We start from the raw sequence: 17,408 nt of genomic DNA, 5'->3' as shown, positions 1-17,408 counted from the left end.
GGTGTCCCATATGGTCCCCCGTGCCTGCCAGGAGCTATTTCTGAGCAGACAGCCAGGAGTAACCCCTGAGCACTGCCGGGTGTGGCCCAAAAAAAAAAAAAAAAAAAAAAAAGGGGCCGGGAAGGTGGCGCTAGAGTTAAGGTGTCTGCCTTGTAAGCGCTAGCATAGGATGGACCTCGGTTTGATCTCCTGGCGTCCCATATGGTCCCCCCAAGCCAGGGGCGATTTCTGAGCGCATAGCCAGGAGTAACCCCTGAGCGTCAAACGGGTGTGGCCAAAAAACCAAAAAAAAAATTCTTTTTTGGGGTTTTGGGCCACAACCAGTGGTGCTTACTCCTGGCTCTGCACCAGGAGTTACTCCTGGTGAATTAGGAGGATTATATGGGTTGCTGGAGATTGAACTAGGTCAGTCACATGCAAGGCAAGCATCCTTCCCACTGCACTAGAATTATGGCTATCCAGATCTTTTCTGTGACCATGTCCTCTCTTCTAATTACTGGTCACTCTCTTATGGTACCTCTTCCAAACTGCCTCCTCCACTTTGTATCATCCTTGACATGAACCCTTTCCGATCTGTCTTTCCCTTGGGAGGATATGTCTTTGAAGAACTAGAGAAAATATAAATAGGAGAGGAAAGGAACTGCCCATAGTTTCAGAACGCAGAGGTAGGTAATAAAATCATAAGGAAAAAGTAAAGCAAGTTGGTAGCTAATAAAAGTTGAGAGTAGCTATATCTCTAGAAAAGAGCGATTACACTCCCAAAGGGCACAAAGCTGGGAGGAACTTTGAGAGCTAGGATGGCTCTTTCTTTAGCTGGGTAGTGGTTCCATGATGGCCTGCTGGATAGTATTTTTTACTTATACATTCATTTTTATGCACCTGGCTGAATATGAAATATTTTTTACACCAAAAATGATTTAAAAGATGTGATTGTAGAGGTCAGACAAGGTAAATGTTTAAGAGAAAAGAATTAAATGAGCTGGGACTCAAAAGTAGGCGGGGAATAGGCTGACTTTCTGGAGTAGAAGGGCCTGGAGAATGTCAGGACTTCAGTAACACCCTGATCAAGAGGAACAAGGAGCTCTCAAGACCAGGCAGAGTCTAGGCCAGTCTGGGGCCTCTTGTCACTGTGCTGTCACACCAGGCACACGCAGGTTCCATAGAAAGCGACTCTAAGTGAACGTCGTTGGGGTTTTCCTCATTCTGGATACCCCCTCCCCCAGATGGTTCGTTATCAGTGGTTCCTCAATCCTGCTGGACTCCAGCTGGGCCTGACTAGAAGATCTCTTGTGATGGTCCAGGTGTTCTCAGAGACCACTCTTCTTCTTCTCCCCTATTGATTGGAATACATGAATGAGCGTCTACCTGGAACTCTGCCTAGTATCTCAGCTCTGCTCCTGCTGCATCACCCATTATCTTCCAGTCTTGGTCAGCAGGATTCCTATGACTTTGGGCCGATTCCTGATGCTGGTTCAACTTCCATTTTATTATTTTTAAAATATACCTGCCATCCATTCTGTACATTACAATTCCCATGATTTATTTTATTTTATAAGTTTTGTTTGGATAATATTAAAAAATGGAAATAGTTGGTAATATGTCAAGATCTGTATATACAACCCTATCCTCTTTCCATATCCTCTATTCCTATCCATTCATCATTGCCATACATAACCTTTTACCCAATTTTCCATTGGTTTAACACAACTACCCTTTCCCTTCTGGTAAGCACTATTTTGTCCTGATAGTGAGCCTGATTTTATTTTGTTCACTTATGAAGTTTTTCTTTGTTTTGCTTTTGGGGGAACATCCTGTGGTGCTCAGGGTTTACTTCTGGCTTCTCAAGGCTTGGAGAAACATATGGCATACTGGAGATTGAACTCAGATTGACTATATTCAAGGCAAGCCCTTTACCTACTGTACCTATCTTTATGAACTACAGTAGTAAAATAATATTATGTTTCTTTATCCATGACTTAATTCACTAAGTGTATGTAATTCATCTATGTTCCATCCATGTTGTTGCAGATGGCAGAATTCATTTATCTTTACTTATCTGTCATTAGACACTTGATTATCTCTAACTCTTGGCACTATGAATAATCTGCTATGAATATGGGAAAGCATAGATCTCTTTGAAGTAGGTTTTGTTTTTGTTTTTTTGGGCCACACCCGGTGACGCTCAGGGTTTATTCCTGGCTATGTGCTCAGAAATTGCTCCTGACTTGGGGGGCCATATGGGATACCGGGGGATCGAACCTAGGTCCATCCTAGGCTAGCGTGGGCCACCGATCCAGCCCTCTTTGAAGGAGATTTTATATAATGTGGATAAATATCCAGTAAGGGATAGCTGGGTCACATGGTACTTATATTCTTAATTATTTGTAGAATAGACGTAATTTTCTATAATGACATCATGAATTTAAATGTTCTCCAACAGTGCACAAGAGTTCCCTTTCTCTACAGCTTGCTCAACACATTTTATTTCTTGTCTTTTTGATATCTTTTTGTTTGTTTGTTTGTTTTTGGGTCACACCTGGCAGTGCTCAGGGGTGGGATGCCGGGATTCGAACCACCGTCCTCCTGCATGAAAGGCAAATGCCTAACCTCCATGCTATCTCTTCGGCCCCATTTTTTTGATATTTCTAAAAAGTGCGATTTTTTTTTTTGATTTTTGGGTCACACCCAGCAGCGCTCAGGGGTTCCTCCTGGCTCTATGCTTAGAAATCGCCCCTGGCAGGCTCGGGGGACCCTATGGGATGCTGGTATTCAAACCACCTTCCTTCTGCATGCAAGGCAAATACCCTACCTCCATGCTATCTCTCCAACCGCAAAGTGTTGAGTTTTTATCTTGTGGTTTTACAGTTTCCTGATCATTAGTGATATTGATATTGTTTAGTGATACTGATATTTTGGTACCTCTTAGGTATCTGTTACCCCTCCCTCAACTTCCTGTTTATCCCCACCTGGATGGTCAGACCCACACACACCTAAGAGGGGCTGCTGCTTGAAATAGAGAATAATTGGGTTGGCTGAGGAGAGGAGCGAGGGCAGATGCATCAGGAATGGGTGGAAGGCAGCTGAAGGAGGCTGCTTTAAAAAGCTTAGCATAGGGGACCGGAGAGATAGCATGGAGGTAAGGCGTTTGCCTTTCATGCAGGAGGTCATCGGTTCAAATCCTGGCGCCCCATATGGTCCCCTGTGCCTGCCAGGAGCAATTTCTGAGCCTGGAGCCAGAAATAACCCCTGAGCACTGCCGGGTGTGACCCAAAAAAACCACACACACACAAAAAAAAAAAAAAAAAAAAAAAAAGCTTAGCATAGAAGCCATGTGGAGAAACGCACATGATGGTTAGGCCTGTGTAATAAAGCTCCTGAAACTTCAACTGACTGTGAATCTCTCTACTATTATCCTGCAGCCTTTAGACCCTCCCGCCAAGGGGCTACAGGTGCCATGCTGAGAAAGGTCTCACCCTAACCTAGTAGTCTATATTTAAAATCAATACACCAGGGATTTATATTTCTTCTTCAAAAATTTTTGAGATAACATTTTTTTTTTTTAGTTTTTGGGTCACACCTGGCAGCGCTCAGGGGTTACTCCTGGCTCCACGCTCAGAAATCGCTCCTGGTAGGCTCAAGGGACCATGTGGGATGCTGGGATTCGAACCACTGTCCTTCTGCATGCTATCCAGCCCCAAGAGATAACTCATTTTATTTTTTTATTTTTTGGTTTTTGAGCCATATCCAGCGATGCTCAGGGGTTACTTCTGGCTGTCTGCTCAGAAATAACTCATTTTAAAATCATATTTGCTGTTGTGTTACATGAGTTCTTTCTATTGGACATTATTAACTTCTCAGATGTGTGTGCAAATATTTTATCCCATATGTGGCTGTCTCTTCATTTTACTGGTGATTTACTTTAACATACAAAAGTTTTTTATTTATTTATTGTGGGATCTTTTGATCATATATGACAGTCCTTTCATTAAACTCAAAGTTTAGAAAGTACTCAGGGGAATTGATGGAAAGACAAAGAGAGGCAAAGGTAAGTTTTTCAAAGTAGGATAAAGGGGGAAGAGGGAAGAGGATAGAGTGGTATTATTCTAACAGGCTCCTAGCTGAGCTCCTTTAAGCCCGTGATCTCTCCAGTTTATCTTACTGACTGGAAAGAGACAGCTTGGTCTCAGGTAAGGATGTGCATGACACAACTCCATATAGCATATTCATCAAACAAGTGATTCCCTTGGAGACATGTACTCCAGTTTTCATGGATGCTCATTCATTTCACTTAACATTCAATTCCTAGATGACAGTTTTGCCCAGTGCACTCTGACCTTAACTCGTCTTCCTAGCCTCATTTTAGCTTTGGTTTCCTCATTTTCTTTTCTTTTTTTTATTATTAGTCATTTTATCCTTTATTTAGGTTTTTGGGCCACACCTGGCAGCACTCAGGGTTACTCCTGGCTCTGTGCTCAGAAATTGCACTTGGTAGCTCGGGGACCATGTGGGATATTGGGAACCCAAGTCCGTCCCGGGTTGGCTGCATGCAAGGCAAATGTCCAACTGCTGTGCTATCACTCCGGGCCCAGGTCCCCTCATTTTCTAAGTACTAACTGCTCGCATTGTCTGCCTTCTACTGCTCCTAATGTGCAGTTCTGGACCACCTCCTCAGTCCCAACAATATGGAGCTCACATTTCCCTGGCCTTCCTGCTCCCAAAGGTGCCTGTTTATGTTTAAATTCTCAGCTCTTCTTTCACAGTGCTCGCTATAGCTCTATGTCAGTGGTGTGTGTGTGTGTGTGTGTGTGTGTGTGTGTGTGTGTGTGTGTGGGTGTGTGCTCGCGTGTGTGTGCATGTGTGGGTGTGTGTCTTTGATAGAATCTTCTACTGTTCTGGATGATAAGCAATACACAATTCATCTCAGTGCCAGGCTCAGAACCTGGCAAGTGTAGGCTGGCTAAAATATAATTAGACATAAATGGATGCAAGGTTGTCCAGTATTCTGAGAGCCAAAGAAGAAATTCTTGGAAGGAAAGATGGCTGGGAGGACCACTTCTTCCTAAGAAGATCAGCAGTTTAAGGGGCAGAAAGAAGTTTCAGGGAACCAGCCTGCACCAATTGGGAGAAGTCAAATGTGAGCAAATAAATGAGAGGTAGAAGCAGTGGGCATGGGGGTGGGGACAGATACAAGCAGGAAGATTTGCATTTTACTTTGAAAGACGGATGAACTTTTAGGTTGTAATAAAAAATGTCCCAAGTGGAAGAATGTTTGAAAATGATTCACTGGGGGGCCGGAGAGATAGCATGGAGGTAAGGCGTTTGCCTTTCATGCAGGAGGTCATCGGTTCGAATCCCGGCGCCCCATATGGTCCCCTGTGCCTGCCAGGAGCAATTTCTGAGCCTGGAGCCAGGAATAACCCCTGAGCACTGCCGGGTGTGACCCAAAAACAAAAAAAAAAAAAAAAAAAAAAAAAAAAACAAAAAACAAAAAAAAAAAAGAAAATGATTCACTGAATTCTAATGCCAATCAATTTGAAGTCCATCTTTCCTAAGCTGGGGTGACTTGGTTGAGATAATTTCATTTCTCCAAATCTGCAAGGTTTTGTGAATAACACTGAGGAGTCATGAAGTTGGTTCAGAGTGGCTCTCTCCTTCACATTTTCCCACTTGGCTCACAAATGGAACTGGTGTGGCCTGTACACCAAGCAACAACAGAACTGCCATGTGCAGAGCAACTAGTCCACATTTCTTTAGCCTCTGGTCCCCTTCTTTGGAAAAAAAAAATTACCTGGCATCCCTCTAGAAATATTCCCTTTCTAAGTCAAACCAACAGAAAGTGTCCTCCCAAGTACATGCAAGGCTTCTAGCACTTTCTGGATTTTGGCAGCAAAAACACCTCCCCCTCACCCCCCACTCCCAGCTTTGGAAAACAATGAACCAAATCCTGCTTTTTAGGAAAAGCATAGGCTGTTCCCAACAGGCCTCTGTACAGGGCCTCAGTGCCAGGCAGTCCGGGAGGAAGGGGGGGATTGCAGGCAGAGATAATGCTTGCTAATGCAGAGATAATGGAGTCCCAGAGCTCCAGGCAGGCATGGTAGGTGGGCGAGCTCAAGCCGGATTGGGGCTTTGGATTCCTGAGAATGCACTGTGACTCCATGCTGGATAAACAGAGCCCCCTTTAAATCCCTGGCCTAATAAACTGATTAGCAACTGAGAACTGGTCTGAGAGCCTGGGGTGCTAGCTGGCCACCTCTGAGAGCAGGCAGTCAGCACTCCGTGGGACTCCTACTTAGAGACCCACAGAGTGGAGGCTCTCTGGCTCCCTGAGGTCCTGGAGGAAATAGACTCCAACCAGGAGGATAGGGCTCCATGTCTGTCTTTCTTACAGGGTGGGGATGGGGTATGGCTCCTGTTTTTTGTTTTTTGTTTTCTTTCATTACAGAATCATCCCAAATAAGTTCAAGTCTCTAAGTCGGGGCTTCTTAAAGTGTTTCTATTTATGACCCCTTTCCAACTTGAAGAAATTTCTAGGAGGGTCTGGGTAGACATAAAAGTAAAATAGATATACAAACCACAGTGAACAGACAACAAATCATAGAGAGATTTATAAAACAGGACCCCACTACATCCCAGTGCAAGAAGCTACAATCTAAATGATGCTGAAGTCCTGGAAGGTCTTCAGAGAAGAGAATGAATCTCTATAAAGAGGGGCCTGGCTGTTTCGTGATAGTGAGTCCAGGGTTTCCAGACTTAGGCCTTTTCTCTGAAGCTTGTTCCAGGTGCCTCCCTTGACCTATGTGGGAGGCCATCAGTGGTGTAGGTTTAAGAGAGCAGGGCAACACCAGCCTGGCTATTGTATGCACCCAGTATCACATGTTCCCTTTCAGTCTCTGAAGGGTTCCCTAAACCCCGCCCCCCCCCCCCCTACTCCCCAGGCTTTGGGAAGGAACTTGTTAACCTGTCTTGTGATTCTGCTATCTTCTTTACCCATGGAAAGCATTTTAAAATATGGAAAGCAGCCTGGAAAATACAAGTAAACTGGGCATATAGTTTACAATCCTCAGAAGAGAACCCCCGTATTATTCCCATCCATGACAAAAATAGAACCTTATCAGTGCCTTAGAAGCATCCCCACAACTCTCTGCTCACAATCCTGTCTCACCCCACAAAGATAACTACTATCCTGACTTTTATGGTGATTATGTCCTTGCTTCTATGTCCATGCACTACTCAGGCACCTTAAACACAAGGTTTTCATTTGGTTTCTCTTATACTTTCTATAAATAAAATTAAACTTCTATTTTTTTTACTTTTTGTGATATTTTTCTTTTACTAAAATTTTTTATAGGATTTAGTCTTGTTATTGCCTGAGCTGTTCACTTTAAAAATTAATAATTATATATATAGATATTTTATATATGTTTTGTTTGTTGGTTGGCTTGTTTTGGGGTCACAGCTGGTGATCTCAGGGGTTATTCCTAGATCTGCACTCAGGAATTATTGCTGACAGTGATTGGGGTGCCATATGGGATATTTGATCTCATACGGGATTGGACCCAGGTCAGTCTCATGTAGAGTAAGCACCTTACCTGCTTACTTTACCTAAACCTTCCTAGTAACACTCTGGCTTCAAGATATATTTCTTCAACTGAGATAAAATAAATATCCAAATGATAAATTCTTACACTACAGGTGAATTTTCAGGGCCCTACAGCGATTATATTCAATCACTCTGCTGAATACGTGCTACTTTGCAGAAAATATGTTCGTATTGTAGGAACTGAAGGCCCTTCCCCGATTTCTAAACTTGTTTTTATTTATTTCTTATTTTCATTATTCATATTGTGTGACATTCATGACACAACACATTCTGATTTATTGAGCTGACCTATAGGGCGGAAAATTCCAGTTTAGGCTTTTCTGGCTGTTCTTGGGTTCTGAGTTAGTTTTTTGATGGATGGACATGGCTGCCTTTGAGTGGTATCACTGAGCTAGACAAGGAATAAACTTCTGATTATTGCTGTAATAGACTACTGCAAATTTGGTGTTAGGAAACATTATAATTTGTTGAAAAAATACTTTATAGTTCTCAAGGTCAGAATCCAAAATGGGTCTCATTGGGATAAAGTTAAGATATAAGCATGAAACAAACAAACAAACAAAAAAAAACAAATAAAAAAGGGGCCGGCGGGATAGCATGGAGGTAAGGCGTTTGCCTTCCATGCAGAAGGATGGTGGTTTGAATCCCGGCATCCCATGTGGTCCCCCGTGCCTGCCAGGGACGATTTCTGAGCGTAGAGCCAGGAGTAACCTCTGAGCACTGCCGGGTGTGACCCAAAAACCATAAAAACAAAAAACAAAACAGGGGCCGGCAAGGTGGCCCTAGAGGTAAGGTGTCTGCCTTGTAAGCGCTAGCCAAGAATCAGGACCGTGGTTAGATCCCTGGAGTCCCATATGGTCCTCCCAAGCCAGGGGCAATTTCTGAGTGCTTAGCCAGGAGTAACCCCTGAGCATCAAACGGGTATTGCCCGAAAAACAAAACAAAAACAAAAACAAAAACGACAACAACAAAAAAAAAGATATAAGCATGACTGCACTTTCTTTCTGGAACTTTAGAGAATTGGTTTTCTTTGTTTTTCTAGTTCCTGGAGGCTGCCCACACTCCTTGGCTCAAGGTTACTTTCCATCTGCAATAGTGGCAGCATCTTTCTCCTGAGGCCTCACTCTAACTCTCTTGCACTCTATTCCCCTTCTTTGAAAAAAAAAATTACCTGGCATTTCTCTGGAAATATTCCCTTTCTAAGTCAAACCAACAGAAAGATAAGGTCTTTTGCAATTACACAGGACCCACATCCTCTCTCAGAGTCTCAACTTAATCATATTTACAAAGTTAGTATTTTCTAGGTACTATATTAACTGGATATTAGGAAATAATCATTTCTGGGGCATCACTCTGCCTACCATGTTAACTTAGAAATCTTCAGAATTTTTCATATGTGCCATTCTCAGTGGCATGAGATAATTTAAAGATAGATAGCAAGGTAAAAACAAAGGTCCCAAAGCAACACAATAGGAGAATTGATCCACAGGACTAATAGAATTTGTGTTGGTGGTGGGGAAGCTGGGGAGAAGGTCAGACTTTGGTGGTGGATATTGTGTTAGAATTGTGTGCACAGGAAACTATCATAAACAGTATCATAAAGCACAGAATTCAACTAATAAAAAGATTTGAACAAATAGAAACAAATATTACCTAAGGACAAACTGTTTTCCAAAAGTGGTTGTGTCCATTTATATTCATACCATCAGTTCAATGAATTTTACTTTGCTCTATGGTCTGTAGTCTCTCTATAAAGGAAAATTGAACAGATTCCAATACTTCTAGCTTCTGAGCAAGTCCTTTCCTGAATAAACTGATTACCTTGAACTAAGTTGCCATCATATATACCTGGGTTTCCAGCATTACTTGCAGTTGTTGGGCCACAACTACTGGATGCCTTAAATTAGATACTCTTTCTGGTTACTAAACATACACTACATTCCTGCCTGGTATTAAATTTCTTAACTGCTATCTGCCTTTGTTAAGCTGGGCCATAGCCAAATTCAATGATGAATCAACTTGAGTGATAACAATAAGGTAGGCATGAACATTTGAAGACACATGGTCTAGAAAAGCCACCTGTGTACTGGGGAGGTGGTTGAAAGGGCTGGAATGCATGATTTCTCTGTAAGAGTCAGTCAGGTTTATCCCTAGCAACATCAAGTGGGGTCCTTCAACTTTTCACTATAAAAAAAGAAAGTAACCATTCTTCTTGTCAATATTTCAATAGCTCTATTGGCTCTGAACTTGACAATACACTTTACTTATAATAGATGGAAGTACTAAAACATATGAAACCTGAACAAGAAAAGGACATCTGATGCGCAAACTCAAAATTTCCAGGAATTTCAAGGTACAATACAGCTTAAAACATTAAACAACACCAATATTTTATGACCTTCTACCCACAAAAAAGAACATTTTGCTATGAAAAATGTATCTGCCACAGCCAATCTGACGTTGAAACACCCTAAAGAATTACCCACGTTGGCACTATTGCTAAGACTACACCACTGAAAACTAAATCTCACTTTCTAGGTAAAAGCATAGCAACAAAAGGGAGTTCTGGAGTATAAGTATTACCAAGTACAAGTTCACAAAATATCATTGTAATTCTCCTTTATGCACTGGAAATTTCCAGCATGGGCATGGTGCCAGCATAATAACAAATAAAACAGATGTGTTTTTCCATTCTCTTAGGTCAGGAAGTTTCATAGTGAGCAGTTCAATAATGGAAATGAACTATCATAGAAATGTCATCTATATGCTCCCAAGTCCCTAGAGATTCATTCATACTGGGAGAGATAGATGTCTCAAAAAGGAAGTATCAGAAGGGATATATCAGTAGTTCCAATCTGGAAACAGAAAGTTTCTTATTAAGATGCTGAGGAAAATGGAAGCAGAAATGCAGGCCATGAGTTCCTGCAATATCTCTCTTCACAAAGCAGGGAGTTTGTCGTCTGGCCACAAGAATGTCAGAATTCTCAGCAGCATCAGGAGAGTAACAGCACCTTACCAGAGAGAGCCCCCAGAAAGGTGCTTCCTTAGAAGTAGCCAGGGATTAAGGAAAAGTGGTGACCAAAAAGGAGAACAGATAGTTATGAATCCCATCGATTTCTGCATGACCCACCTCTCTGCTTTGGCCCGTTTTTTCTTCCAGATCAGGAATAAAGGTATTCCCATACAATACCAATACCATATTCTATCCCCACTTTTATTTTATTTTATTTTGGTTTTTGGGCCACACCTGGTGACATTCAGGGGTTACTCCTGGCTATGAACTCAGAAATTGCTCCAGGCTTTGGAGGACCATATGGGACCTCAGGAATTGAACCCAGATCTGTCCTGGGTCAGCCACATGCAAGGCAAATGCCCTACTGCTGCACTATCACTACGGCCCCTTCTATCCTCACTTTTTGGAGATAATCTCTGTGGTAATCAGAGGTTATTCCTGGCTCTGCACACAGGAATCATTCCTAGTGGTGGTTGGGGAACCAAATGGGATGACAGGGATCAAACCCAGGTAAGTTATTTACAACCTGTGTTACCTTCTGTTACCTCACCCTTTCTTTTCTCTACATGCTTACCTATTGCCATCCATCTCTTCTCTTTGGGTAAAGCATCTTTCATCTGTTAAAGACTTCTAACGTTATTCCCACACTCCCCAATCTTTCTGTAGTACCTGGTCAAGGCTGCATCATCAACCAAATCTAAGATCCTTCTTTCACTTCCAAGCAGTGGTGCTAAAGGTGGCCACACATCTAATTGCCTTTCAAATGATCTTTCAAGAAGATCTCAGATTTCATCACTAAAGTACTCAAGAACCTGCTAGGACACTGACTGCTTCCAAAGCAAATTCAAGCTTTTCGCCTCTCAGACCTAGCACCATCTTACTCTTCAGTCATTATTCAATTCATACTCAAAATTCCATTCAAATAGGTCACTGCTTAGAGCCATCAAGTGCAGGACCAGGCAATAGGATGATGCCATTTAAACCTCTAACATTCACTAGCTTTCATTCACTTGTTTCATTTTTATAGGTAAAACACAGCCTCTGAGAGTATTAGTTCCCTCAAGTCTCATGGTTGTTGGCTGAGATTGGAGCCCAGAGCTGTCATGGGTTGACATGCCACACTTGCGGCTGGGTCACAGACTAAGCCCCTTGTCACTCCACAGGTGGGATTTTGCTCACATATCAGGTCTCAAACTCCTTCCTCTATATTAACCTCCAATCACAAAAAGCTCTATGATCTTTATGGTCTTGCCAATACATGCCAAATGTTATTTAACCCTCCACCCCCTCTCACAAAATCACTCAGCATTCCTGTGAAAAATGACCTTCTTTAAGCAATAAAAAAATGCACAGTGGCGCCAGAGGTGACTACTGTCCTCTGTGGGGTTATAGTGTCCATCTACCCCAGGAATGGTATTGTGCCACTTTGGGAAACAATGCCACTGACTCTATCAAAACACCCCTTTCCTTAACAGGTAATGTGATGCATCAGTTCTGAGGATCCCTCTCCCCCAACCCCCTGAGACTTCAGCCTCTTCATGGTCCTGGGAATCACTGCCATTCAGTTGGGATGACTGGTTGAATCCCTTTCCTTCCCTGGGCAGCTTTGGGAAGAAGGCATGAAGTGTTTCCTGCTTCATGCATCATGCTTGCTTGGGTTCCAGCAGTCAGCAGGTATCCCTCCAAGTGGAGATTTGGTGGGTAAACCGGGGACAGAGGCAGCCATGAGGAAAAGTGCCCTGTCCCTGCCTGTCCACTCACCTGGAAACAACGAAGAGAGCATAGACAGAAGTGCCCACACATAAGCACTCTCAATGTCCTAACCCAATGTCAACAGAAAAGTTATCTGTGACACGGTGTTGACTCATGAGAGCTGGTAAGACGGAATGTTTCAGTAAGTGGCAGAAAATAAAATGTCCACACCAAGAACACTGCAGCAGAGCCATGCCTCCCACATGCACACATATGCTCTAGATGGGAGCTTGGGAAGCTGCTGGAGCATTCTGTTCCTTTTGCAATATCCCCCAAGTCTTACACTTGCAGCCCAACCCCACACATCCAACCTGGTCCTCAGACAATGTTGGAATGCTGAGGTCAGGACGTACTCAGCAGAGTGGCCTGTGGAATGTCTCAGCTTGCCTGGCTGGGATACAGTTCTTGAGCAGGTTTGTACCTCATCCAGAGATAAAGAATCTAGAGACGTGGCCTGGGGCTTTCCCTGAAGCAGCAACTCTGCTCCCTGCTGTATCCTCAGGGCGCATGCCACCAATCCCAAAGGTAATTGTTCATATGCCTTTTTTCTTTAGGTCTGGTGATTTGCAGCTCTTGGGAGACCTTCAGGGCTGAGCAGATGTGCTTGGTCCCACTGTCCCATACTCATGCCAGAGAAGCCTCCAGGAGTAAATTCTTATAGTAAATTCTATAGTAACATGAGAGACCTGTTCAGTGTCATGGATGATTGGGGCAGGGTTCACCCTGTCTCATCATTGTGCCACCAACTCAAAGAAAAAACAAGGTACCTTCTGGCCGTGGCTTCGGCTTTTCCAACCCTCCATCTTGCATGAGTTCAAAGGCAAAGGAGACGTTCAGAACCTGGAAAGAGAAACATAAGGCCAAGGTCATGGGAGATTCATTGGCAGAACCCTGGGTTCCCCAAGGCCTGTGTCTGGGAAAGATTCAGCTTTCTAGCCTGAGGTGCAAAAGTCCAGCTCACAGGAGATGCTGGGATGAAGAAGTACCCAGGCCACCCAAATGGCCAGGCCAAGGGGAGAACTTAAAGGCCCAGGAAGCTGTAGGTGAGCATGTGACTGAAGATATCAAAATCACCATCCTGCTTTGGTTCTTTGGTTAACTGCAGGGATTCAAGGGTACAAGGATGCATTCAAGAGGCAGATAAGCACATACTCATGGTCCAAAGTAGGGTAAGAACTAGTTGAGTATGGATCTCAAGGCAGCTATGCTTGTGGCCACCACCCCTGTCACCTCTTGGAAGGGATGAAACTGGGACATGACACTGAGCAGGAATGGAGGAGGGGAAAGAACCAGGCTAAAAGGAGAAAGAGAGCTGACCAGCAGCATGCTCTAGGCTTTACAAGGAGCTCCTTTCAGCTCAGCTATGCTCCAGGCCCCACTTCCAACCACAAAGAATCTCAGACAGATACGAAACCAAACCACATGGCTCTGCAAGCCTCTGTGTGGACAGAGGTTCAGGCCCTATGAATGGGACTTCCATTGCTGCTTCTCCACTTACCTTCTGTTCAAAGCTATCGGGGGTCAGGAAGAAGCTGTGCAGGGGCACAAAATAGCCCTCAAGGAGCCCCATGAGAAGTACCAAGTACACGCCATCTGCAAACTGGAGGGAGAGAGTCAGGTAGAAGCACTGAGTCATTAGGTGAACCCCCTCCAGGGAGTCCGACATGATGTAACCTCAAGGCCATGTTTCCAGAGGGGCCTCTGGCAAGAATGGAAGTCAAGGGTCAGAGGCCATGTCTCTTTGCAGCAGAACTGCCCACTTGAGGCTGCTCCGGGGCTACCTCTCTTAGCCCAGGCCCCTGGCTACTGCTAGTCTAGCATTTAACAAGCACTAACTGCACATGTATCCAGGGGTGGGACTGTGTTTTGTTCTGATGGAGCAAAGCTTGTAGCCTGAGTCATTTACCCTTCAGCCCTGAGAAGGTGTCTGGGAAGGTGATGCCAAAACAGAAATCCAAGATAAGCTGAAGCCAGAGTAGGGCAAAGGAAGAGGAAAGGTGATGTCCAAGGCCAATGCTTAAACCACTCCCAGTGGTGCTCAGGGGATCAAAAGCAGTGGCAGAGATTTGAATCAGGGTTAGCTGCATACAGGGTAATGCTTTACCTCATACTATCTCTCTAGTCCCTGGAGAGACTTTTGGTTTTTATTTGTTTGTTTGTTTTAGCCACACTCAGCAGTGCTCAGGGGCTACTCCCAACTTATTTGAGAACCACTCTTAGTGATTAGTGCTTAGGGCACCATGTGGTGGAGGGATCAAATCCACTCCTTCTATATGCAATGAACATAGTCTTAGAGAAGCACATGCTTCTATAAGCATGAGCACAGTCCAGTCCATTGAGACTGCCCTCTCCTTTCACCCCTCCCTTCCGTCATCTCATCTCTCCCCTCCTGATTCTTTCTTCCCTCTCTTCTTCCCTGCCTCTCTCCCTTCCTTCCTTTCCTTCTTTTCCCCTTTACTTTATCCTTCCCCTTCCCCTTTCCCTCAGGGGCCACTGGCTCTGTGCTCTGAGACCATGCCTAATCATGTCAGGGTTTGAAAGTGTCACAGCTGTAGCTACATGCTAGGCAATCAGCGAAATCTCTGCACTATCTCTTCTATCACTTTTTCTTTTTCAGTAAACTTTTTAAACATGTGCTATTCCAGCATTATTGGGCTCAACAGCTTTGGCCTAGAAAGGTTCAGTGGTCAGCCCAGTGATTTTGAGGACATGTAGGCCAAGGATCAAACTCTGAGAACCTACCATTAACATCCAACTCCCTACTCCAACTTTTTCTTTATAAACAGAGGATTCTAGAGTCACATGGGTCTCTCCACACACCTTCTCTAATGCTGCTTTGATAGTCAAGCCATAGATCTGTTGAAACATGGGCTCTGGACTCAATCTCTGGTTCTGCCTCTTGAGCAAGTTTTGGAACTTTTTTACATCTCATCTATAAAATGGGGATGATCAGAGCACAGTCTGCTCCATAGAGTTCTTCTGAGGACTCAGCTGTTAATAGGTACAATATACCTAAAGTTTTGCTCAGCCTGTACCAGCACTTATTACTAACTTGGGCTGGGCCCTTTGGGAAAATAACAAAGCCATCCGGACCCAACTTAATGGCTCTTGTCAAGAAAGCAGAAATGTGTATCAAAGGTATGGCATGGGGCTTATAGTCTGTCCTTCCATCCAGAACTGCAGAGGTCAGGACCAGAGAGAACTTAGCTTGGTTAGGGGGCAGGCCTCAAATCTCTTACTATTAGACATAGGGTTGGCTGTATGGAGTCAGGGGCCTTGTGAGGGGTATAGGTGTAGGTAGAAAGGTATAGGTGTTCTGGGAATAGAGAATGCCTAGGGCAAAGAGAGAGAGCCAGTCTTTGGCACATATGTGATATTTTAGAACTTTTCAAAAGCAGTGGACCATCAAATGTCTGTGGGCATCAACAGCTGCTTAAGTTTTAAAAAGGCCACATTTCTTGGACTTGTCCTAGGCAACTTACAGAAAAACAAAACTAGGTGGAATGGTTAGGAATGTGGGCCAAGCCCAGAGTGGGAGTTTTGCTGGCTGACTGGCTGGTGGGCTGCGGTAATGTCTTTGTTCTGGGCATGCACCCCTGAGCATGTACTTGACCTCAGAGCCACTTCATTCTGGCTTCCAGCCACCAGACCTTCAACTCAAGTGGGCAGGGCTTTACCCAGGAGGTCCTGGCATCTGTATCAAAATGAAGGCCCTTTTCCAGCTGCAGCTAGAATAGGGTGAGAAGCCAAGTGGGTCAGGTTGAGGAGAACCTGGTATTGGGTCTAGATTCCTCACTGTTCTCTGTGCCCTGACCCAGGCTGTTCTCAGCTGTAGGGACCCATGTTATGGTGACAAAACTTCACCGATTACAAATTTACTTGGCAGACAGTCCCATTTGCAGCAGTCCCTGCTGTGAAAACAAAGTGGAAGTTCCTCAGATCATTCTAGACTGGAGAAACATCTGGAATGTTCCTTGACTCTCTAAAGAATATAGAAAGCTCAGTCCACAGACACTCATGTCAAGCTTAGTCAGAATTATCCTTTAAAAGTACAATGGGAATGACCATGAGATAGTGAGGGAGGTAAGGCACTTGCCTTGCATGTGGCTATGCCATCTAGACTCTGGTTTGAATGGCCAGTACTGCATAAGTGGTGGTCCTTAAGCACCACCAATAGTGATCTTTGTCATAGACCCTAAGCGTCAGGGGTGATTTAAATCCAAACAAACTACAATATAAGTAAAATAATAAGAATATCCAGTTTTTAAAATCCTGGTTTAAAATTGGTCACAAATGAAAGGAGAATGTAGAGCAGAATTCACTAGTTATAAAGTAAATCTCTAATAAATATTAATTATTAATTGTAAAGGGGAAGGGCAAAGCTTTATAGTAGGGAAATAAAAAAAATGACAACTCATTCAAGTGATCAAAGGTAGCATCACCAGGGGGCTGGAGTGATAGCACAGCCTTGCATGCTGCAGACTTGGGTTCAATTCCTGACATTCCATATAGTTCCTAGTGCATGCCAGTAGTGATTGCTGAGTGCAGAGTCAGGAGTAACCCCTGAGTGCCACTGGTGTGGTCCAAAACAAAAAAGCAAACAAAAAAAAAAGTAGTACTATCAGAAAAAAAGGAAAAATTGATAAAATTAACAATGCTAGTACAACAGTGCCTGAGAGAACATTGCTGAGCTACCACTATTACTGAAAATGTATAACCTGAATCAAATCATGAAGGAAAATAATGCAGGACATTATGGAAACCAACTGGGCTTCCACACATTCAAAATACTTCCACATTAAAAAAATGTCAGTTGGGGGCCCAGAATAGAGCTATATATAGTCAAGCAACTGCCTTGCAAGCATCATGAGTTTGATCGCCAGGGCCATTGCATATGTAAGTGTAACCCTAGAGAAACAACTAAGCGAGCAGTCTTTGGTGAACCTCAACAAAGTGCAGGACCCCTGGTCATCACAACAAGAAGAGAAAGGGAAGGGGTCAGAAATGTAAGTATCATGAGAAGAAAGAGTGAGGATTTGTTCT

At 43.7% G+C, this 17,408-nt stretch overlaps 1 protein-coding gene across 1 annotated transcript in view; it reads right to left on the bottom strand.

Annotated features, from left to right (window-relative positions):
• Positions 1–17,408, bottom strand: part of PARVA (parvin alpha) — a 202,872-nt gene that overhangs the window by 2,653 nt on the left and 182,811 nt on the right. Inside the window, exons 12-13 of the mRNA XM_049781123.1 lie at positions 13,864–13,965; positions 13,133–13,205 (exon numbers count right to left, since the gene is read on the bottom strand). Coding sequence (XP_049637080.1) covers positions 13,133–13,205; positions 13,864–13,965 — 175 coding nt within the window. The remainder of the gene's footprint in view (positions 1–13,132; positions 13,206–13,863; positions 13,966–17,408) is intronic.

This window comes from Suncus etruscus, chromosome 9, assembly GCF_024139225.1.
Source record: "Suncus etruscus isolate mSunEtr1 chromosome 9, mSunEtr1.pri.cur, whole genome shotgun sequence".
Classification (NCBI taxonomy): domain Eukaryota; kingdom Metazoa; phylum Chordata; class Mammalia; order Eulipotyphla; family Soricidae; genus Suncus; species Suncus etruscus.
This window is presented reverse-complemented; position numbering and strand designations above follow the sequence as displayed.